The 21,888-nt window shown below is 48.1% G+C and overlaps 3 protein-coding genes and 2 long non-coding RNA genes across 15 annotated transcripts in view; 2 read left to right on the top strand and 3 right to left on the bottom strand.

Annotated features, from left to right (window-relative positions):
- The window catches only part of magi2a (membrane associated guanylate kinase, WW and PDZ domain containing 2a), a 37,670-nt gene extending 28,572 nt beyond the window's left edge, over positions 1-9,098 (bottom strand). For 3 of the 8 annotated variants that reach the window (XM_088367447.1, XM_088367448.1, XM_088367449.1), the window contains exon 1: positions 8,616-9,094. In XM_088367447.1, coding sequence (XP_088223573.1) covers positions 8,616-8,922 — 307 coding nt within the window. In that variant the 5' untranslated portion in view covers positions 8,923-9,094. Of the gene's footprint in view, positions 1-418; positions 792-8,615 lie in introns of those variants that run through there. The other 5 variants (XM_088367445.1, XM_088367452.1, XM_088367446.1 and 2 more) reach the window with 5 other exon arrangements.
- LOC148379042 (uncharacterized) lies at positions 5,983-8,125 on the bottom strand. The gene is made up of 3 exons (XR_015855475.1): positions 7,953-8,125; positions 7,050-7,162; positions 5,983-6,964 (listed from the first exon to the last, which is right to left on the bottom strand). It is a non-coding gene; the product is annotated as an uncharacterized LOC148379042 (long non-coding RNA).
- A 452-nt stretch (positions 9,099-9,550) lies between the features above and the next one.
- Positions 9,551-12,992, top strand: LOC148379040 (uncharacterized). The gene is made up of 2 exons (XR_015855474.1): positions 9,551-9,676; positions 12,413-12,992. It is a non-coding gene; the product is annotated as an uncharacterized LOC148379040 (long non-coding RNA).
- On the bottom strand, positions 12,727-17,291 carry gnai1 (guanine nucleotide binding protein (G protein), alpha inhibiting activity polypeptide 1). Of its 2 annotated transcripts, XM_088367478.1 has the most exons (9): positions 16,859-17,287; positions 15,353-15,395; positions 15,065-15,206; positions 14,830-14,987; positions 14,340-14,468; positions 14,146-14,275; positions 13,920-14,073; positions 13,601-13,831; positions 12,727-13,335 (listed from the first exon to the last, which is right to left on the bottom strand). In XM_088367478.1, the coding sequence occupies exons 1-8, from the start codon at positions 16,974-16,976 to the stop codon at positions 13,641-13,643; spliced, it is 1,065 nt and encodes a 354-aa protein (XP_088223604.1). In that variant the 5' UTR covers positions 16,977-17,287; the 3' UTR covers positions 12,727-13,335; positions 13,601-13,640. The 2 variants fall into 2 exon arrangements, with proteins under 2 accessions (XP_088223604.1, XP_088223603.1); XM_088367477.1 differs by having other exon boundaries at positions 13,920-14,275; positions 16,859-17,291.
- Positions 17,292-18,188: 897 nt separating this feature from the next.
- cd36 (CD36 molecule (CD36 blood group)) lies at positions 18,189-21,756 on the top strand. Of its 3 annotated transcripts, none has more exons than XM_088367474.1 (13): positions 18,189-18,412; positions 18,531-18,755; positions 18,905-19,065; positions 19,142-19,286; positions 19,829-19,984; positions 20,192-20,283; positions 20,352-20,401; positions 20,468-20,537; positions 20,609-20,796; positions 20,865-20,983; positions 21,091-21,164; positions 21,238-21,292; positions 21,361-21,756. In XM_088367474.1, exons 2-13 carry the CDS (start codon positions 18,633-18,635, stop codon positions 21,535-21,537), a joined length of 1,410 nt encoding a protein of 469 aa, XP_088223600.1. In that variant the 5' UTR covers positions 18,189-18,412; positions 18,531-18,632; the 3' UTR covers positions 21,538-21,756. The 3 variants fall into 3 exon arrangements, with proteins under 3 accessions (XP_088223600.1, XP_088223599.1, XP_088223598.1); XM_088367473.1 differs by having other exon boundaries at positions 18,492-18,755; XM_088367472.1 differs by having other exon boundaries at positions 18,189-18,755.
- The last annotated feature ends 132 nt before the right edge of the window (positions 21,757-21,888 follow it).

Raw genomic sequence — 21,888 nt, 5'->3', positions numbered from 1 at the left:
TCTCTGCCACGCATCCGTATAATCACATTTAAAATGAATGGGCGGTGCGTGACTGACGTGACTTGTGGGATTCCGCAAGGCAAGTCTCGACGCAAATACACCGAATCTTCAGATAGCCCCATCTTCTTCACCACGACATCCACGGTGACTATTAAAGCCTGAAAAAAAAATATTCTAACCTAGTTGTGAAGTTTCCATTCATATTGAGCAGGAAATAATTGCAAGACTGGCGTAGACACGCACACATGCGCTCGTCCATCAGAGCCCAACTCATTTGCGGCATTCGAATGAATTAAGGAGCGCATCTGCGGCTCGGTCAAAGCCAACGGCACACCAACGACTACATTTGCATTTGCATGAGAAAGACGAGCCGGGCATGCTGAGGGAAAAAAAGAAGAAAAAAAAAAATCACACGCACGTTAAGACGATACAGTTAGACGGCACCTCGCTTCCTTCCGTGGTCAGCGTCCTTCTCGCCACAGGTTTCCCATGACGAGTTATCTCCTCTGGTGGGAAGGCGACGGCGGATCTCTCCCGCTGGGATTCGCCCGTCACCCAACTCAATCTCCGCTCGCTGCAATGGAGTCGCAAGCACCGGAACGCCCCCCCTCCCCTGCCCGCCTCGCACCAGCTCACTCTGCCTTGTATGCTGGCGCTCCACAAAACGGGAGAGCGTGGAAAAGGAGTGAAGGGGAAGCGGCGAGCAGAGAAAGTGAGGGAGAGCGACCGCTGATGATGCTCCGGCGGCGCAAGACCATCACGCTGGGAGAATCGTCTCCTCCAGCATCCCAGATGCACAAGCGCCCCCTGTCTAACAGCCAGGGTACTACATCGCTTTCTACTGCCTGTCGCGTTGGCATCTTAAGGTCCTGACTTCATTTTATGGGCTCGCGATTCTTTCTGAAGAGCTCCACGGCACGACTACAGAAGGAAAGGGACTCAGGTATCCAAAGATAAACGCATCCAAGCTTCGAAGCCAAACTGGAGACTCGACAGACACGTTTAGTCCAAGTCTCCGTCGAGGCCTCGGAATTCAGAGAGAAGCTAAAGGGCAGGATTCAGAGGACGGAGGAACATTTAATTCCACCGCCTTCCAGCTTGGCTCAGCTCCTAAAAGCTTAAGGCTATCATTGACACTTGGCCGAACGGCTTAAAAGCGCATCGGCACCCAAACGTCATCATCGATTGTGGTCAAAACAAGGTCGTGTAAGGGCTTTGCAAAGTCATCTGACATCCTTCCCTTGGGCCTCCCCTTTGGCTCCTTTGGATAATTGGACAAGAAATATAATCCTCAAAACCGAGATACGACTTTTTTCCTCTTATTTGCATCCTATGAATTTAACACGGGCTGAGCAGCGGACAGTTCAGACATCTCAGCTACATTTGACGTCACAAAATTAGCTGGAAAATAAACCAAGTTTATATATAATTAATCAATTTCATTTTGAAAAACGCTACAATTCTTTGCCAATTTCGAGGACCACCTGCAATACCGCCACGGACCACCAGAGGGCCGCGGACCACCGGTTCACAATCCCTGCTCTAAGCTATAAAAATGAGTCAAGTGTCACCTTAGGGGGTCACTCAGTGGTAAAATTTCTCTCACTTATCAGGAGGAGGATGGCGAGCGAGTAAAAGTCTCAGCCAGGTATGATGAAGGGCGAGAGTGAGGCACGTCGCAGTGCGGTTGCCGTGGCGACCATAATACTCTTATCGCGGACGAGCGGCTATAAAGAAGGCGCCGCTCCCCGGGTGGTCATCGCGGGAAAAGATGCTTAGGATGCGCCGCGTTCAACGTTATCCCATGGCAGCAATTTGCTAGCGCAACTCGGCAATGTCACTGAAGTGAGCGATGCAGAAAAACGACGCTTCCAGATCTTTTGCTAATGTTGTGCCGAAGCTGCCATCGCGACGACGCTCACTTCTCATTATTATCTCGCTGCGGGCCTTTTTTTTAATTGAACTCATCCAGCCAAAGCTCGGCAGCGCCGCAGCAGTCTGCTGAGCCGCCAACGGAAGTAAAGCAAGTTTCCCCGATGTAGCGCTCGCTGTGTTGTTTTGATGCGACTCAGCGTCGCCAAATATTTCAGATAAGTCAAGCTTTGTTTCTGCTGAGACAGAATTTCAGCACGAGCTGGCCACACTCAACCATTCCAGTCTAGCGTTGAAGGCCATGCGCGGAGCGGGCCAGCTCCAGAGTTGCGCCTCCTCGCCGCGAGTGACAAAAAAGGCACCGAGCTCAGCCAATCAAACGACCCGTTGCCCAATTGGATCTGGCAGCCCGAGTCCAGATCACGGCAAAGTCTCAAATGCCAGGACGGACCAGTGACTCCTTAAAAAAAAAAAGTCTCGACTGTGTTTGCGCCACAGGCGGTGCATCATTAGACGCTCGCTATCTAGGATGGAGAGAGAGAGAGAGAGAGAGAGAGAGAGAGAGAGGTCACAAGAAGGCTGAGAAATGAGACTGATAACAATTTGGACTGATTTCAGGTTGAAAAAGCTGCAAGTGGACGATTTACTCATACAAAGTAGCGTTGGCAGACATAGAGGCGGTCCGTGATCACGACGGCGTTACACATCACCTGGCATCTTTTGTTGCCAGGACAAAAGGCATTTCCGCCTCTTTCCTGCGCAAAGACACAAAGTCGCTATCGGAAATCGACATCTAAACAGGGCTGCTCTATTTCGCCGGTAATGACTGTGCAGAGCGTCACATTGATTTGCCCCCTCCCCCTCGCTAGTGAGAAGAGGCTAATTACCGTGTCACCGGCTTCGTGCATTGAGGAATTCCCAAAACAAATAAGTCGTCCAAAATGATACAATATGGATTAGAGCGAAGGACAAACAGACAGATGTATTTTGAAGTGAACTTTTTGGGTCCTGGGAGGAATTATTTTTTTCCTCAGGCATAATCCTAACCCCAATCAAACGTGTCGACGATAAATCAAGAAGGGGGAGACGACTCATTATTTTTGCTGAGCGCCTAATTTACAGTTTGACAACCGTTCCAGTCGTTCTAAGATGCAAAGTACCTTGGACAGCTCCGGCCAAAAAAGCGGCTTACTTTGCCAGGCCTCTCGTCACCCCCAGATGCCCCGTAGCCAAGCGGGAAGACGCAGCGTGACATGCAATTGAGCGCGGCGCCCTCCCAACGCTCCACTTGTACACCGCGCGCTCAGTCAGTCCATCAACATCACTGTCAGCAGAAATGCAGCTGAACGCACGTCCGACCACTCCTTGGTGATTCACGCCCAGTCGGATATCTATTCTATCTATGCTAGCGACGTAGCTTGCCCACTAGCAAAAAAAAAAGTTGTGCTGTATTACTCTCCGATTTGAAATGAGAGTTTTTATCTCTCCGCATCAAGTAGGCCACCACGTCTTGGCTACTTTCAAAGCCTAACCCGATTTGAAAACGTGCGCGGTATTATTAAAATATTGATGGCGCGGTGAGAGCTTTTTTTTTTTTTTTTGCAATTCGGCTGCAGAAACAATTCCTCTTTACTACCGTGCTCCATTTTCAGGTGAAAGCTATTTTTGCATGCAGGTGCGAGCGCCGCAAATGGAAAATGTGTGTGTGTGTACATTTGTGTGTGTCTAAAAAGGGAACGTATATGCAGGTAATTGATCACTGGGAATGCAGAAATTGATCAAGCAGGCTGTGAACAAGGTAAAGCAACGTATTGTTGGCACCTCTTAAAAAAAAAACACACTTTGCATGTGTCCAACCAAAACATGTCCAAGGTGCCGCCGCGTATTCCCCGTAGCGGAACAATGACAAACAATCTCTGTGAATATAAAGCGCTCGTTTGTGGACTAATTGAGCCGTTGCCTCCAAAGGCGGCGGTGGCGGCGAGCAATTAGGATACAGATGTCGCACAAGCGGCGGGCAAACACTCGCCGCGGGTAATTGGAGCCGACAGGTTGGACTCCGAGGGTGAGCGTAGGCCGTCTGAGACCGGCGACGGCAAAATAACTCACTTTTATGGCTGTCAGTCCTTTTCCAGGACAGTAATTTTATATTGGATTGACTATACGGGCCATTTACTTTGAAGGCGGGACACCTGTGTCGCTTTGCTCGCAGCGACTGCCGCGATTTATTTGTCGCTTACTTACGTGGACGAGTACGTACGCCACACCGTTAGAGGCACTGACTGACATCAACAACCTGAAGTCTAATTCAGGGCCGACAAAATTTGTCTTTGCGGGCCACATAAGATGATGCGGCGGGCCGTATCAGGCCCCCGGGCCGGGAGTTTGACACCTGTGGTCCCAAAACCGCAATTTCTCTCGCCTGTCCTTTCAGCCGTTCTTTTGGCGGTCTGAACAAAACCAGGAACACTTGAAGAACTGGCTGCGTTTTTTTTCCTTGAGCTGAAGAAGAAGCCACTTTGGTCGCTTTGAATAATTAAGACTAGCTAAAAGTAGCTCTCGCGTAAAAAGCGACATTGGCCTGAGAGGAAAGTGCAGCGTGTTCTCAAAGTCAGAGGCTTTGCGAGACAAGACGGCGATAAGGCGCAAATATTGACAGATGGACGCCGATGATGTCATCACAGGCGCTTCAGACTAGGTCGGAGCTACAGCCGCAATGTTGCACACTTGACTTTGTTAGCGCAATCCCCGGTAAGCTCCTTCAGATGTGATTGAGCGCTCTCGCAAAAGAGACAGTCTTTTTAGCCGCCTCTTGGAAGCGAATTAGATGTTTCCACGAGGGCGGACGCCGCGGGCAAGTGGAGGCGCGGCGCTAATAAAACATAATTCACACGTTCGCTGGAGAATTGGGGAAGCGTGGATGGGTCTGCTCTACTTTGACGAGGCTTTGTAACGGAGCCTTCATTACATTTGCCAGACAGGAGGGATCAGCGCTGCAAAGTTTACCGTGGACGTGATCGATTCTCGGACATGGCTTCGTGTTAAAGGACTGAAGTGATTCATTACCGCTTTGGCTTCTGTCTCCAGTTGACTTGCACTTCAGGCATTTTCTACAAAATCTTATCGGTGAGTTACCGTCACCTTCACATCTTCTAAAACCAGTTGCGATATCCCCCCCAGCCAATCAAATCTAAATATGGCGAACCATGAAGGCATCTCTACTACTTGTGAAGTCAAGAGGTGACGAGATTGACCCCCCCCGCCCCCAAATCACTCGTGAGCCTCCACCCCTCGGGTTTCATCATCACACCGAGCGCACATGCGAACGCGCCTCGCTGGCTGGCACATTATGGAAATAAATGGAGATGGCCGACCGCGGCGAGGCGAGGAGAGGCGAGGCGGATCCAAACAGCGTCTGGCCTCGGGTCGTCTCCGGGGAGCCATTACGCGAGGAGCGCCGCGTGAAATTCCAAGTGTTTGGCTGCCGCTGCCTTACGCGCCGCTTGGTGAACACATACGGACGGTAAGACGGCCCGAGACAACGGCGTGACGGCGCTCGCTGGAGTGAGGCGCGCGCTATGAATTCCGAGCAGCTCGCCTCCAAATTTCCTGCCGTTTTTCATCATGTCTCATCTGCATCCATAATTCAGAGACAAGCTCTGAAACTAAAACAACTCAACGAGTGACTTTGGCAGCAGCACAAACTAACTTTGCATTCGTCCAACGTGGAGCTCCATTTTCGGCCTTGTGTCAATCTTCTCTTCATTTGGACAGAGCTGCAAGGCCTTAATTGATTGGAGCTAACGGGAAAATGCGAGGCGGAATGTCAAAAGCCCCAAAAGCTATTGTTGCTTTTTTTTCTTTTCTCCCTCCCGGCAAGGTCGCGGCGCAGGAAACGAGACGAGGGATGAGCGACACTTTCATTTTGAGGGCGACGGCCGCTCAGCCGGAATCGATGCCATCGTTCCGCCGTGTTTCATCGCCACGCAAATAAAACAACAAAGGGAAGCGCTGACAAAACACACAAGGATGGGACAGAAGGTGACTTTTGCCGCCGAGCTTATTAATGATTTTAGAAGCCGCGGAGGTCTCCTGATGAATCTACTTATCTTAAGGGGGGACTCGGCTCGAAACAAATCATTCCTTTACGTCCGGAAACTTTTTTAGCGAGGCCATCTGGAGGCCACGGGAGGAACCATCAGTCAAAGGAGCGCCCCTGAAGTTTTTGTTGTGGAAGTTTGGGGGACGCGGAGAATAAACAACGCACGCTGTGACGAATGGGGAAGTGAGCCAAAAATAATGGCTGCCACAAGGACACCTATTTGACGTCAACGTGCAGGATTGAATGACTTGTATGGGCACACTGCTGCCACTTGTGGATGGGGGTGGTATTGCACAGGGTAATCGTTACTCATTTTCGGCTTTTCTATTTGGGCCAAATCACTTTTGAGCTCTTAATATTATTGACGGGAAATTCAAAGAGTCAAGATTGATACTTGTATCATGTTTCATCATAAAATTAGTTTTCAGAACATTAGTCCTGTCATTTGTTTAGCTTATTTTCCTCATGAAATTAACTTGTTTCTTAACATTTTTCTGAAATTATTTATTTTATATATAAAATATTGTACCTTTTCTTCCATAAAATTATGCACATTATTTGTAAAAATGTCTGACTCGTAAAATATTGCTCTTTTATTCTGTTGAGATTTTGACGCTTCCTCCTAAGTGTGAGGTTAGAGTGTGTGTGTGTGTGTGTGTGTGTGTGTGTGTGTGTGTGTGTGTGTTGGGGGGTGGCAGTTGTCTCCATGTGAATTGTGTTAAGGCTCATTAAATCCAAACAGACTGTCTGGAGATGAGTCATCATTGGCTGCTGGCGCACGGCGTACATGGGAGACGCGCATGACTGGAAGCTTCAAGGAACGTAGCGCACACACACGAGCAAAGGCAACTTTGATAGAATTCCGTCTTGCCGCTTGTGTGCTTGAGCTGTCACACGATGTCCTTGAAAGTGTGTGGTGGGCTCAGGTTGGCCCTCATTAGTAGCACACACCAGCGCTGTTTTGTCAAGTCGCTTACAGCGACTAGATGTCTATCAGAAGACAAAAAGAGGACGCTTGTTTGCACAGGGGTGGGCAAATGCAGCGCACACACTCGGCATGCAGATAAGGACGCACGTTGGGCAAAGCTGATGAGAAAAAGAGGCTGACATCAAGCCAGGGTCACGCAAAAGGTCAAGTTCCACTTTGGGTCTGGCGGCGACACTTCAAGTGATTGGCTGATTGGTTGGCTGTGAAAATTGCAAGAAAGTATATATACTGTAAGCTTTTTTTTATTGTAAATGATAAATGCAAATCATTTTTGCTAGCTAGACATATATAAAAATAGAAAATGACTCCAATCGTTAAACACGTTAATGATCTGACACCAACACCCTTTTTTGCATCCCCGCAACGAGTCTGGCTTCGCTATTGTGATGGCGGCGCAGTCCGAGCTGGCCCTCTCGAGAACAACTTAAGAGCTTTAAATGCCAACAGACTGCGCTTGACGATACCCACAATGCACACTGGCATCGGGAAGCGGAAAAGGTAGAAGGACTCTAGAGAGCGGGAAAAGATCGCAAAGAGGCTTACAATGGCCGCCTTTCATGCTGTAAAAATAGGAGGCGTAGAAAAAAAATGGCGGACAGCGGATGCATCATCCATCCAGGTCGAAATAAAATGCCTCTTTGAGGGAGGCGCAAGACGCAAAATGGTGAAAGTAACATGTAGGGGTTTCCTGTTAACTTGCACACACCTGCCGCCATATTGGGTCTCAGCTAATCTAATAATAACATTGTTGACGAGCTTGTGACTCAACGATCACAAGAGTGCGAAAGAACGCAGAGGTATCATTATGAAGGAGCTGATAACAAATCTTCTGTGAAATAATAAACAGAAAGTAATGATGTACATTTTAAAACGCTTGCAATGGAAACAAACAAACAAACAAACAAAACAAACAAACAAACAAACAAACAAACATTCTGACTGCCTCAAATGCAACGCGACCCCTTCACTGAAAGAAATTAAAATCTTCACCGAGCATGACAAAGAACGTCCATCACCAACCAGCTGACAAAACACAATTAAAGCAATTCCCCAGACAGTATACAAGACTCAAAACATTTCAGTCAAACGATGACTAGCATGACTTCAATAAAAGTTATCAGAAACACGGCTGACTTAGCTAGTTAGTTTGACAAGTAACTATTTTCCGACTCCAGCGAACACAACAGGCCCCCTTCACTGAACTTGGCATCATTAGCGAGCTGGCATCAACAAAAGCGTCCACAAAGCACCTTTTTGCGTCGACAACCAAACAAAAACAGTCACTCCCACTAGAAAAGACATCAACCAACTCGAGTAGAAAGCTTTGGTAATAATGGCGTCACTGGCAATAGTTTTAAAGAACAAATTATGGCCAACAAAAACGATTACAACGTCACCTGACACATTTGAGTGGCAATTGTTTATCTGATTGTTCCGAACGCAACACGCCCCCTTCACGGACCAAACTTAGTATCAGCGCCGAGCATCACTAAATCCGTCAAGAATGCCGCCTTAACCACAAAAAACAAACAAAAACAGCAACACTCGCTGTTGACAAGACGTGCAGCAACGTCTTGAAACAGTTTCAAGTTACTTTCAAGTAAAAATTGAAACGCCAGCCACAGTTACTCACGTTGAAGTATCAGAACTTACCTTGTTTGACACACTTGAGTCTGACGGGCTCCTTGCTGTGCCTCAGCACCGCCATCACGTCCCGGCTGGTGAGCCCGGCCACCGGTGTGTCGTTGACCTCCAGTAGCAGCAGTTCCCCGGGATGGAGTCTGCCGCCGAGGCACGCCGCTCCACCCGGGAGAAGCTCACCCACAAGCGGAAAGTGTCCGTGCTCAGCACCGCCCCTTAGTTCCAGTGCAGCCAGCTGCCCCTCCGCGTCCCGGACGAGAACACTTTCGTGGACTTTGTTGCTCCAGTGGTTAGTCCTCCGTTTTGTACTCCTGGACATGGCTCACGTCGAGGAAGAGTCCTGTCGTATTTTGAGGGTTCCCCCACCCTCACCCTCACCTTCACCCTCACTGGGATATGTCTCACTTTTCGCCGTCACTTGGTTCCATGTCCTCTCGTGTTGGCTCGTGAGTGAACGATGGGTTCAAAAGAACAATTCGATCTTTTGAGTGAACTGATTCTAAAGATTCAATTCACCTAAAAGAACTGGAATGCACATCACTAATGTCCTCGGCTGCACAGCAGCTGGCTAGTTAACTTGTGGTGCGTTTAATAACGCTCTCCGATGTAGGAGTTTACAAGGAGGCAGAAGCCTGGCGAAGTTGGGCAAAACTAACAATTGAATTTTAAAACTGTAAAATTCCAAATTTAAAACCTGCTGAATTGCAACAGCTTTCAAATAAATACAGTGCATTGCACATTTTAAAAAAGAAATACTTGAACTTTGATGATCCAAATTGTTCCATTTTTACAGCACAACTTTAGCCAAAGAATTATCACCGTCGGTTGCATTTTATGACTGATGTCGTTATTCCACGTCGCACCATTATCATGATTTCTCGTCATAACGATTGGATGCAATAAATCAGGCGTTCTTCAAAAACTATAAAAGGTGAGAAAACAATAATAAGGTCTTCACATTCCAGCAATCAGGGCGGGCGGGGCGTGTACAGAGGCGAGGGAGGAATTCCTGAGGCAGTGTGTGAACAAGAGCAGGAATGCGTGTGAAAACAATTCAAAGGCCACTTCATCAGGTACCCTTGCTCGCAACATGCTCTTTCCCGGCCATTGTGTTTGATTCAGGTTTTAATTGCCCAACAATGAGGCCTGTCGCGACCGTTAGATCGTGTCGCAAAAAGCCGGTAAGCGACTCCCCAGGGCCGCATACGCTAGCCGGACTTCCATCTGGTCCTGCAGCCTCGGATGGTCGCGCCTGTGGACTTGTCCCACTAAGAGGCATAAAACGTTTGAAGACAGCTGTTTGGCAACAAGAAAAGAATCTAGTTTTGGCACAGGCGCAGCTTTGCGGACCCACTGATATATCAGGCTACCGGAAGATGGTTTTGCTTTGCGTCGCCGTGGAAACAAATAGACAGAAGCGCACTCAGAATGTTGTTTTATTGCCTTGTGTCCTTGCTTCCCCTTTTGACACAGTGGCTGAACATTGGGACAACTCTGATAACCTTGTACTTTGAAATAACACACCTGAACATTGTGGGAAGACACTGAAGAAGAAAAAAAATGCAGACCTTGATTAAAATGTGCAGGGGTCACAATTCATTTGGAGAGCGATCGAGTCCCGCCGTGCATGATAATTTGGCGTTGAAGTTGAAGGACAGGCCCTTCGAGACGCCGACATTTCATTTTCCTCCACCTCCTCATCACGTCGTTTGTCACAAATGGCCATAAAAGAGCAAAATCATAGCTGGGAGACGCCCTTGTTTCTCTTGCGCTGCTGACACTTATGATATTTCAGGCTGATTAAGTTTACGCTATTGCACCCCTCCATCCCCCCCCCCCCCCCTTGATGCTACCATAAATCTGCATCACTTTCCATTCATCAGCAAATGAGCGGACGCGAGGTGAGCCAGGCGCTTTTCTCACTTGTTAATCTAAATAAACATTTCTGCCTTTGGAATCAATGCAAATGAGAAGAAATCCCGCCGCGTTGAGAAAAAGGGGGAATTATAGTCTGATTAATTATGTCACGTCCACAAGTTCATGCATACAAAATGTTCCACTGCCAACGTTTCTGACAAGATATCATCTTCATTAATTTAATTAGCCAATTGTTTTGCTAGAAAGTATTCAGTAAAACATTGACTGCACCTTATAAATTATATCTGTTTCTAAAAGTTAATTTGAAAAAGAAAAAGAAAAATTGGCCACTTTTGTCTTGAGAAGCTGCAATACAATGCCGCCATCTCCTGGCGAAATGACGCCATAGCTGGTTGGGAAAAAAATGATATTGTTGCAGCACTCCACGCATGCGCAAATAACAGCTGTGTAATGCACGGAAAATGTCTCCATGGCAACGCTTGGGCCATTGACGTCATTCCCCTGTGGGCGTAGTTGAAAAGAATAAAAACACATTTTCAGGGGAAAAAAGATGTAAGGGTGCTGTCAGGTAAAAGGCTATATTTCCAACGATATTACTGCGGCACACAACTATGAAAAATGAACGCAATGTTGCTTGTTTCCACTAGATGGCGCCAAAAGCAAACATACGCAAAGAAAAAAAATCAATAGTTGTGACAATAAATCAGATACAATAACAATGTAGGATTTGTCAGCCCTGTGTACAGTACAAAACCTGACTGAAACCTGGCTCCTTGTATGATTACATTTAGCCACCAACCTCCTCTTCTGGTTTCCCTTTCAGCCCACGCAGCCTCATTTGCATATTAAACGCACTAATAATATTAGTGAGGCTACAGGTGGTCGCCTCCTATTCCAGAAGCCGCCCAGCAGGAACAAAACAAGCCAACGCGAGTGCGTCATGAGTAGCCTATGATTCACCCGCTGCGTGAGCGGGAGGCCCCACAGTTCCCCCGTTAGATTATTTGGGGTCTAGGGATGTGACTCGTCACCGGAATGTTAAGAGTGTCAAAAGCGCTTGCTTTAATTCGCCCTGGCTGGTCTTTTTGTCCTGAGAACAATGCCGGATCTCAGTCTGGATTTGAGGACTTATTAAAGCGGGATTATGGGTCGACGCTCTCCCAATGAAATGCACAACGCGGGATGAAGTGCTTTGCGCTTTACGGCTTTTCCAGGCCTGCTATCAGACAACAGAAAGTCACATTTGTCCGGTGCGGTGAACGCGCTAAAGAAAGCTTTAGGGGGAAAAAAAACATTGACAAAGTATTAATATTCCTTGCTGTCTCCTCTCAGATAAAAGTAGTCTTTATCAGCGGGTAGTTTCATGATGTGAAAAGCATCTAACAGTCTTCTGTGAAGCGGATATTTAAAAAAAAATAGGCAGCTATTTTTAACAACTTCATCCCCTCAGCTATGAGGGAATATCTGTCACCATCTTTTCCCCTGTTGCCATGGTGCTAAGAATCTATGACATCACAGCCACCACGTGTGAGCACAGGCAAGGGGGATGAAAGCGGGAATCGGAGCCCAAGGAAAGAAAAAATAGCGAGACAAAAGGCCGTGTGATGCGCTTTTGTCATGTGATAGGACGTCACTTCACCGCCGTAGTTTGGTGGGAATCTCGGGTCTTTTTGGGCCTAATTGACACGCTGACGATGAAGTCACTGGGTCAGGGTCAAATTGGAATTCTCAAGTTTTGAGGCGCATGTTCAAAGTCACATCTGTCACGCAAAATTGAAAATAGCAGGCACTTAGGAGATAACGGCCGACGTCTTCTAAAAGAGTCCAAAGCGCCTGCCTGCCTGACCCATGATGTCTGTGCCCTTGGAAGAATGTGAGCCTGGCGTCCCACAGGGCTTCTGCTGCTGCAGCTGATAAGAACTTTTAATCAGCACCTCGGAGAATGTGACAGCCCGAGAGGAGTCGGTCAACAGAAAGGCACGACGAGAGCAAATAAAGGGTTCATTGTTGTCCTTGTTTACACAAAATGGAGGCAGCATGTTTTCACGATGTACCTGAAATCCACGTCCGGGAAGTCCTCGTTGAGGCTTGACTGGAAGCAGAAGCCTCGTTGTCCTTTACGCTGCTAGGAATCGATTTTCAATTGGCCACAGTGGTTGGAAAAAAAACCCCAACAACTTTGAAAGCTTTGTCACTCTGGAGGATGAACACATTTTTGACACAAATGAAATTGAAAGACTTGTAATTGCTTGTAAAATGTTTTCCTGTTTTCTTTTTTTTATTATCAAAATAAGGGAGATGATTATGCAAAGGTTCAGTGATGTACAGTGTCCACCCCCCGCCCCCACCTCACAGGAAAAAAAATAATGCCGAGCGAGCGCGGCAGAACCTCTGCCATCTTGCGGGGGAAATAAAACAAAATGGCTACGCTCCCGATCCTTGCAAAAAATAGGAAAATATACAAGGTGCCACGGCCCCCAATGGAGATTTTTAGTGTTTAAGAAGCAAAAATCCTGAATCTGAATGGAACAATATTGCAGGTGGTGGTGGTGGGGGGGGGGGGGGGGGGGTGTTCTGGCGACACGCCGGTCACCATTTTTCAAGATAAAAAAAGTCAAAGCCTTTCCCCGACCGAATCTTTCTCCTCCCAAAATTTAAAAAAGAAAAGAGAAAAAAAGTAGAAGCCCGCCAGTTTGATAACAATAAAAACATCTGACACAAAATGTCCCGAGACAATAACATAAATAAAGCTGTTAAAGGTGGCGTTACTGTACAGCGCGTGGCCGAGGGGAGGGGGGGGGCATGGGGGGGTCGGGGGAACGCCTCTGCCCCGCTCCTTGGGGATTCCTTCAACCTGGGGGGGGGGGGGGAAGAAGCAATTTTAATCATTTTGAAGAAAAACAAGTCCGATATGAGGGAGCATTTTTTGGATGAAAATAAAATGTAAGGAAATCAAATTTCAACAGAAATAAGTCATCTTTTTTAGATACAACAATTTGAATAATGTGAGACATTTTCACACTAAAGCGTCGCTATATTTATAAACCATAAAGTTTTGCGGTTACCACGGCAACGCGTTAGCCTTCACACGACGTGCCATCTTTGTGGCCGCAGCTCACCTGGAGTAAGAAAGAGCGCCGGCGACGTCGGCGACGGCTCTCAGAAGAGGCCGCAGTCTTTCAGGTTGTTCTTGATGATGACGTCGGTGACGGCGTCAAAGACGAACTGCACGTTCTTGGTGTCGGTGGCGCACGTGAAGTGCGTGTAGATCTCCTTGGTGTCCTTGCGCTTGTTCAGGTCTTCAAACTGACACTGGATGTAGGCCGCCGCCTCCTCGTACGTGTTGGAGCCTGCCGCACAAGCAAAGCACACACTTGATTTATTATTTTTTTTTTTTTAAGCGAATGTGACGTTTGCATTATTTTGCCTCCGTCCGACCTGCATACTCCGGGTAGCAGATGGTGAGCGGGCTCCTCTTGATCTTCTCCTCAAAGAGGTCCTTCTTGTTGAGAAAGAGAATGATGGACGTGTCGGTGAACCACTTGTTGTTGCAGATGCTGTCGAAAAGCTTCATGCTCTCGTGCATTCGGTTCTGGAGGGCAAACGTCTTGTTAGGAACTTTCAGGGGGGAAAAAACATTTCGGGGAGCGGCGTAGCGGCATACCATCTCCTCGTCCTCGGCCAGCACCAGGTCGTAGTCGCTGAGCGCCACGCAGAAGATGATGGCGGTCACGCCCTCGAAGCAATGGATCCACTTTTTGCGCTCGGACCGCTGACCGCCCACGTCGAACATCCTGCGGTGACGACAACACGGCGGGATTAACAGAAAAGGAGGGGGGCCGGGGCTGAGACACCAACTTGAAGTGGAGGTCCTTGAAGGTGAAATGCGTCTCCACGATGCCGGTGGTCTTGACGCGGGTGCGCAGCACGTCCTGCTGCGTGGGGATGTACAAGCCCTGCGAGATGCGCTCCAGGTCGTTCAGGTAGCTGCCGGCGCACAAAGTCACGCGGAATTTATTTTTGGTGGCGGCGTGACAAGAAAAACAAATGAGTTTGGCTTATGATGTGATTGCGCAACACTGGCGCTAATAAGCGCAGGACTACAACAAGGGGGGGGGACACACAAAAGCACACACAGACACGCACAAGCGGCGCTTTGTTACAAAAGTTTCTTGCGCAACGCTCAATTAAGTCGGCGCAACGTGGCCCGGAGGGACACATTACCAAATCGTTTGCCGCAGCTAATAACGTTAGCATCCGCCAGTTAAATATTTGTCGAGGTCATTGAGATTTCACGTCACTTTGCTTAAATGTATTTTTCACAATAAATTGCTTTTTGTAGACTTACTACGCGGCCGAGTCGTTGAGCTGGTACTCGCGCGAGCGTCCGAAGCAGGCCTGGACGCCGGCGTCCCGCCACAGCCGCTTGATGACGCCGGCCAGTTCGGCCGTCATGAAGCCCTCCTCGGCGGATCCGGCCAGCACAAAGAGCTGCCGTGCGTCGTCCTGCGGGAGGGTGGAAAAGGGCAAAATTCAACAGAGCGGACCCAACGAGCACGGCGAACTTCCGACAGCCGACTCACGGCTCTGGCGGCGTCGCCAAAGTCGATCTTGAGGCGGCCCATGGCCCTGATGATGGCGATGATGGACTGGATAGTGTTGCTGTAGACCACCGCCTTGTACTGCTTGCACTCCTCTTCCGAGTAGCCCGCCTCGTGGATGATCCTGGAAATCAAAAAAATGTTTTGAAATCCTACAAACGGCCACCCTTGGCAGTTTGACACGGCAGCAAACTAAAAATAAAGCTGCCCATCTGGAAATATTTAACACGCAGTAGGCAACCTTTGTGCAACGGTGCGAACTGGACTCACTTCATCTGCTTGACGATGGTGCTCTTGCCCGACTCGCCGGCACCTGCGGAAGAGCCACGCACGCCACAGTTAGTGCACCTTCAATAATTCAGCCGGCTCGCCTCGGCTCTCGCGTATCAACACGGGGAGGTTGCCGAACACTCGTATGGCGCAAAACCGCAACGGGACCTCGGACCCTCCGAGGTGACGCCGGGCTCGGGTGACATTGGGAGGATTCAAGACGGCGCAACTAAACCTGCCACGTTTGTGCCGTTGCTTGGCGTCCAGCAAACATAGGTTGCCAGTTCATCTTGCGTGCAAACAAAGAGTACAAAGTCTCATTTGAGCCGGTCATCTCCATAACAAACAAAATGTCAATACTTCCTTCTCGCTTTTACCAACATTATTGACTAATTAACTGTCATTTCACTTGAAGCTGTTCATTATCCTTAATGACAAATTGCAACTTAAGAATTTTAAATGCTCTCAGTTGACTTTCCACTGGCCTAAGCCAAAGAGGCCCATCAGTGTTGGACGGGATCCACAATCTAATATCATTAAAGCAGTTGCGGCGCACACCGAACAAAAAAATTGGACGTGATGTGATGAAAACATGACAACACGTGTCAGGTCACAAACGTGAGCTGACACGCTGGGGCAAGTTGCCTTCGGCATCGGCGTCAAGCCACTGATGAATGCACTAAAATATGTACACCCATTGCTCCAAAAATGATCAGTCAGGAGTCAGGTGCTAATTCTTGGTATTGATCTTGGATTCACGAATGTCCTGGTGACCCACATTCTGCATGTGTGTTTGTGTGTCAACATTTGCCCAAGCATGGAAAAGTTCCTCACCTCAGGTCACTGTTTACAAGCATAACAGTGTGACTTTGTGTGCACCGAATGTTTTTTTTTAATTTTTTTAATCATCATAAGGACATCATAAAGAACAACTCATAAGAGCATCATGGCATTTACTCATGCCACAATGTCATTTATTGTGTGGCTTTTAAACGACTGCATTTTACGAGAATGTTTTTAGGCGTCAATCTGGCACGAGATAACCTATAATTAAGAAAAGGACGCGATTAACCTCATAGCTATTAACATTTTGGTGTTTGATAACGACTAATTCGGTAGTGTTGTCAGATCAAGCTGACATTTGTGAGGACCATAAATGAGATCTTAGGTCATTAATATTCAAGTCACGTCCACTCATGTTGAATTGACGTTTTTTTTAAAAAGAAAAATCAGTGCGTTGAACGGCGTTTTGGGAAGTTTCTTTTGACTCGAAATGTTGCTTTATTTATTTTAACTCGACAATGTTGCGTTCAGGGACCAAAGTTAGCATTGAAAGTCGGCGGTGACACAGCACAAAAGTAAACGAAAAAAAAGGTTTTCGCTGCAGACATTCAAGCTGGGCGTCGACCACCGCGACCACAAGTCACCCTCCGCCCCGTGGCTAGGCTAGCGCCCCCACCCCACCCCAGCCCAGTCCGCCCAGCCTTGCCTCGCCTCGGCTCTTACCCAGCAGCAGCAGTTTGACCTCCCGCGCCGCCTTCTCGCCGTCGTCCCTCAGGTTCCTGTCGATCATTTTGCTCCGCTCCACCGCCGCCTTGTCCTCGGTGCTCAGCGTGCAGCCCATCCTCAAGCAGCTAAAATGTCTTCACCAAACCCACATGAAATAGTTCAAATGTTCTCCTCCTGCCAGCAGACACACGCCCTAAAATTGATAGTCGATGTCTTGGAGGCGGAAGGTGAACCTCTCTACCCTGAAGGAGAGCGTTTCTATCGCCGGGGTGCTAGGCAGGTCGTCGCCGAGATGCGAGCTAATTTGACGGCTTGGAAAATGGTCGGGGGCGCCTCTCACGCTGGCTGCTGGTGCTGCTGGTCCTCCGCTCCATCCGTTGCGGCGGCAGCAGTTGAAATGCGTGCGAGAGGAGGAGCCAGCCAGACAGACAGCCAGCCAGCAAAGCACAGCGAGCCTACTGTAGAAGGGACACGGCGCACATCCGAGTTGTTTCTTCAGAATAAAAGGCACCAGTCGCGCCGTACAGTTGAGAGCTCAATATACTTTCTTCAAATACGCTTTTATTTTGAAGCACGACTTTTAAACGTGACTGAAAACGGTTTCAACGCACGAGCCCTTTACACCTACACAATTAAACAATATTTGACTTAATTGATAAAAATATTGGTTGTATTTATACAATTGCATATTAAGCACACATTAATTTATTTATTAAAAAAAGTGCTCAAAATTGATTTTTTTGTAAAACTACTATTGCATGAACGTGGGACAGTGTACGGCTGCACACGTTCCCATGGGGACAAGGCCTGCAAGCAGTGCCAGTGGCGGACCCCGTCCCCCCCCTGCCTGCTCATTCAGCCATACATTAGTCATTGTTTGTGGTTTAAATAATTCAGACGCTGGGACAAAGTCAAGCGCAAGCCTGCACAGTCAACAGGTTGCTGAAGGGACAGTTCCCAGTAGCATCTAAACTGTGTTTGCTTTGGGGGAAGGGGGGGCCGACGTTTTGGGTGGTTGTCTTGCCACAAGTTGCTAAAAGCAAGATGTCACTGTCACGCAACATGTCATGCCAAGAGGAGCGTAGGATTCAACTGGAGCGTTACACACAAAAGCTCATCCTGTTTCGGATCAATTGGGAGAACTGGTTTACTGTGTGCAAAGTGGGCAGGCATCAGCTCTTGCAGTTAATACTTTTTAAAACACAATGTGTTGGAAAGAGCAGTGCCGTATACATAGAGTCCATCAACAGTAACGGACACTGCCCTCTAGTGGCACAAGAGAGTATACGTGCTCATTTGTCAAATCCTGGAGCGGCATCAAAATCCAAATTTGACGTCACGTCGTGGAGCGAATCGAAGTGCGCTTCCAGATAAGCCACAAGCTGACAAACACTAAACAGTTATGCTCCAGCAAATTGAAAAATGTTGACGTGTGGATTGGGGTCTTTTGATTCTCATTAAGTGTTGACGCAAAAAGACCAAAAGCCACAAAGCAGAAGGGACTTGAAGGAGGATTTAAAGGAGTCTTGGAATGATCACCCCATCCAGCATGTGAGTTGTTTTCTCCTTTGCTTGGAAAGTGCTCTTGTCAACCTTTCGACTGGTTATCTTTCACCTGCCGTTATCTCAGTCCTGGCTGTACGTTAAACCCTGGCCGGCCATATATAAGCGTTGTAGGAAAGGCGCGCACCTTTCTACCTGGCATCTGCCGAAGCCTGCACGCGCGTACAAAGACGCTGCAGAGACGGTGCAAACGCACACGCTGAGAGAGATGGGCTGCTGTAACAAGAGGTGCAGACTCCTCGCCGGAGCTGTCGTCGGGGCGGCCATGGCCCTACTGGGGGGCATCTTGATCCCGGTGGGGAACGGGCTCATTGAGCAAACCGTCTTACAGGTACGTGGCGCCGCACGGAGCTCAAGGAGAAATCATTTCTCTCGGATCTTTCGTCAAAGCGCCGACAAAAAAAAAAAATGTTCCCGACCATCTGTGCGTCAGTCCGGTTAAAAATAGTCTCGTCTGCCGGGGCGTGTGCGGGGATCAAGGAAGCCGTGATCGCAGAAGGAACGCCGGCGTATGACAACTGGCTGGCACCGGGGGGAGCGGTCTACAGACAGTTCTGGTTCTTCGACGTGCAAAACGCCAGGGAGGTGGTGGGGGAAGGTGCCGTTCCGGTGGTGGTGGAGAAAGGACCTTACACCTACTTGTAAGCTTTTGAACGAGCAATTTTCCTCCCTTTTATTCTTTCATCCCTTATGCACTGACCACAAAAATTCCCGCAGGACCAGATACTTGCCCAAAGCCAACATCACCTTCGACCTCAACGACACCGTGTCTTACCTGCTTCCGCTGGGTGCCACGTTTGAGCCGTCCTTGTCGGTGGGAGCGGAAGAGGACATCATCACCTGCTTGAACTTGGCGGTGGCGGTGAGTGCGAGGCACGCAGCTGTGCTGTGATAAATTACAGCGCATCGTCTCGCCCATTAATCATCCTCATCTTGCACAAAGGGCAAACACAAACAGAATCATCATACGCATGTAAACCTGAATTCATGCAAACGTTGTTCTTGAGAGGCTAACGAAAACGGGTTTGTCATTCCTATCGGGGGGAAAAGGCCAACGATTACTCACGCGTATCCCTGATAGAAGCTAACTGGAGCTTGATGAATCATCTCTAACCCAACTCAATCATAACTCAAATAGCCTAATCCAGCTAAACACGCTAACGTTAGCCAGAATAATCACCGTAAATTGTCTTACCTAACATGAACGTTAAGGCTAAATGACGTAGCCTCATGGGCGGTTGCGTAATCCTCGACAGTCGACAATATTGATAAGAGTTTTAACTTGGACTGTCAGCAGAGTTGATGCTAATCTGCTCCTAATCAAATTATAATGCTTATAAAATGTGCCCTTATCTCCTTGGTGTGCATCTCAAAGCAAATTCTGATTTTTTTGGTGTATATCAGGGGGCGTATTCCAAGATTCCCAAAGCGCTGCATCCCTTACTCGAGACCATGATCAAGAGCAGCAACTCGTCTTTGTTCCAGCACCGCAGCATCAAAGAGCTGCTGTGGGGCTACAAGGACCCCATGTTGAAAGCCACCGTGGGCCTTTTCACACCCGTGAGCCACACACACCTCATATTTATATATTTATTCAAATTCAAATTCAATTTTACCTTTTACTACTACTTTTACTATTACCGCATCTGAGACATTTAATTCGGATTCCGTTTGGCACTGTGATGGACGGAGCGAGCGGGTGTACCTCATGTTTTGCTATTGTCGCTGGCTGTGATGATGCGACGAGATCTTCCCCCTGTCCCTCAGTACAACGGCACCTTTGACGGTTACTACACCGTCTTCACCGGCAAGGGCGACATCAGCAAAGTGGGCGTGATCGACAAGTGGCGAGGATCCAGGTGAGCTCGGGCAAGATGGACAAGACGACGATAAATGTCCTCACGGAGATTCCTCTTCTCCGTTTTAGGAGTTTGACCTTCTGGGACGACAAGTATTGCAACATGATCAACGGGACAGGTAAGGAGAAAAAAAAAAAAAGAAGTTATAGTTGAGTTTGAACTGGACTTAACCTCCTTTTTCCAGATGGTTCAAACTTTGCTCCTTTTGTGGATGTGACAAAGCCCATCTTCTTCTTCTCCTCGGATATCTGCAGGTAACGAAATTCCCTCTGCAATACTTTCAAGAGCCGCTAGAGGTCACTGCCGTCCCCTATGTGTCCCGCAGGTCGGTGTCAGCCAGCTTCCAATACGCCAGGGACCTGAAGGAAATTCCGGTGTACCGCTTCGGATTGCTGCAGTCCACCTTAGCCTCGCCGGTGGACAACCCCGAAAACCACTGCTACTGCCGGGATCTCAAGACCACCAAAAACTGTACCATGGCAGGGGTTCTGGACATTAGTTCTTGTCAAGACGGTCAGTCAGGATAATTGGGTCTGGGCTCTTTCGCCAGGTTCTTACCGTCCAGTTTTTGTTCTTTGTAGGACAGCCCATCTACATCTCCTTGCCTCACTTTCTTCATGGCACTCCTTCCCTGCATAAGGCCATAAAGGGGCTCAACCCTATCGAGGAGCACCATAAGACCTATCTGGACGTGGAACCCGTAAGACTTGTTTTCTTTTCGCTATAGTTGTGTTGAAGGCAAATACCGATGCTACTTTACTTGGCCTGATGAATTGGTACGGGTAAGTCTACCTATCTTTCCACCAGATAACGGGAATTACTCTGGGGTTTGCCAAGAGAATTCAGGTGAACATGATGTACGGACCCTCCAACGTCATCACGTAAGTGACATTCTGCGCGCTTTGGTTTAGCGTTGTGGCTTGACCTTACTAGCGAGGCTCCGTTTGTGCTTAGGGTATTGAAGAAAATCAACGAAAGAACCATTTTCCCTCTGGTTTGGATGAATGAGGTAATAACACCGACCGTCGCGCAATGATTCATTTCTTTTTTTTAAGCATCTGCCGTTTTGGGTTTCAGACGGCGGAACTGGATGACGAATCGGCGGCCCTGCTCAAGGAGGAGCTGGTGGACCGGATCAAGATGCTGGACGTGACCCAGAAGGTCCTACTGGGCTCTGGCCTGGCTGTTTTTGCCATTTGCCTGATGTGGTACGTCGCCATTAGATGCAACGATGACAAGTCAGAAACTGTCTGATACTGCTCTTTTGATACGCACTTATTTATAATGTTTCCCGTCCCTTTGATATTCATACTGTGATTTTTGTAAAGGTTAAAACTTAACGAATCAGGGATTCAGGGCCTTCTTTAAGTGCAGTTTGATAAGCTACATGACGTGCGACACGCTAGTTCTGTTCGTTTGTGTTGTTTATATGCTTTGTGGCTTCAAAAGGAATAAAAGCAGAAGTACCGTTTGGCTCCTTTGACCATCAATCCCAAAGTGGTAAGCAGCTACGCTGCGGTTACAAGCAGGATTTGGATTGCTTTGACTCGTCCTGTGTGAATTGCGACAGAATGCCGATTCAGCAAAGTGTCAAAAGCCAGATTG

This window comes from Syngnathus floridae, chromosome 22, assembly GCF_059516105.1.
Source record: "Syngnathus floridae isolate MCC-2025c chromosome 22, RoL_Sflo_1.0, whole genome shotgun sequence".
Taxonomy (NCBI): Eukaryota; Metazoa; Chordata; class Actinopteri; order Syngnathiformes; family Syngnathidae; genus Syngnathus; species Syngnathus floridae.
The sequence above is the reverse complement of the archived record's forward strand: the minus strand, read 5'-3'. Positions and strand labels throughout refer to the sequence as shown.